Source organism: Aplysia californica, unplaced genomic scaffold (assembly GCF_000002075.1).
Source record: "Aplysia californica isolate F4 #8 unplaced genomic scaffold, AplCal3.0 scaffold00097, whole genome shotgun sequence".
Lineage (NCBI taxonomy): Eukaryota > Metazoa > Mollusca > Gastropoda > Aplysiida > Aplysiidae > Aplysia > Aplysia californica.
In genome coordinates, this window is record NW_004797367.1 from 124,397 (window position 1) to 125,684 (window position 1,288).

General features: G+C 35.7%; 1 protein-coding gene across 1 annotated transcript in view; it reads left to right on the forward strand.

The window, feature by feature from the left end:
• LOC101851487 (fibrinogen C domain-containing protein 1) overlaps positions 1–1,288 on the forward strand; it is a gene marked incomplete in the record, with an annotated part of 14,617 nt that overhangs the window by 11,529 nt on the left and 1,800 nt on the right. The window contains 1 exon segment of the mRNA XM_005095165.3: positions 377–496. Coding sequence (XP_005095222.2) covers positions 377–496 — 120 coding nt within the window.

The window sequence follows — 1,288 nt, forward strand, 5'->3', positions numbered from 1 at the left end:
ATACAAATGGTATCGATTATTATTATTATTATTATTATTATTATTATTATTATTATTATTATTATCATCATTATTATCATTAAGTAAATCTAAATGGAAAAAATACTCCCAAGACATACTTCAATTAAACCTTTCATCAATTTTACAATACTATGATGAAACTGAATGTGGGATTTGAGACAAAAAGTTAGTAAGCTTCAGTCCTGTTAAAAATGGTCTTTAAAAAAGAAACTGTAATTATACTCCCAAAAATTACTTTGTACTCGGGTACAGTTTTATTACAAGAACTAGAAAGAAGCTCGGATAAGCACAGTTTAACATGCTTCATTGAATGTATGGCCTCACAAACTGGCATAATGTTCTGTTATGTCTACAGAGACGTGCCTCGGCGGACGTAGATTTTTTTCGTGGATGGGCTGACTATAAGAACGGATTCGGCAACCTCAGGGGCAATTTTTGGTTTGGGTTGGAGAAAATCCACCAGCTGACCAACCAGGCAAGTTGTAGTTTTCTTTAGAACAATGCGTTATCAAAGTATAACTCCAGGGGTGTGGTAACTCCAGGGGTGTGGTTCAGCATGTTCACTGTGCCGCTGTGTTGTCCCTGTCGATGATCTTGTTGCTGTAATTTATCTTTCCTCGTGATATCACTTGGGTTTACTATCATCAGCTCTATTATTATCGCTCTTATAATTGACAATAGTGTTTAAAGAAGTAGTCGCTGTACCTGTATACGTTTTCGAGGCACTCTACCCCCTTGGCTCTGTCATATAGAAGATGAACCTAAATGCGGAGCTTTCGTCCCATAACGCCTTTCCGTGTACTGTGTAAGTTCCAGTAAATCTGTCCCCGTCGTTTTATGCAAGAAAAATTCTGAATTATGCTAACTGAGTCCAAAAATGTGAAATGATGCAATTCTGTTAGTTTTAACAAAGGATGATACAGGAAAATAAGAGAAAAAAAATCAAATTTTGCTAAATTATGCGGGGTGCATAAAACCACGGAGAGAGATGAATCCATACTATGCCTCTGTAATAAGTGTCGCAGCGGTGGTAGAAAAGGAAGAAGGGAAGGTTTTTGGTTGTGTTGACGGTAACAAGAGCTGCATCATGACGTCAGCCTTTGTTTTTGTTGCCTATGGTTTTCATGTTCTCGCTGTTATCATTATTATCATTAATGTTATCATAGTTTTAATATTGTTATAATTTATAGTAATACTGTACATGTAGTAATAAATATTAAACAAAATTGACAATAGAAACACACGGTAAGAAGAAGAACGCAATACC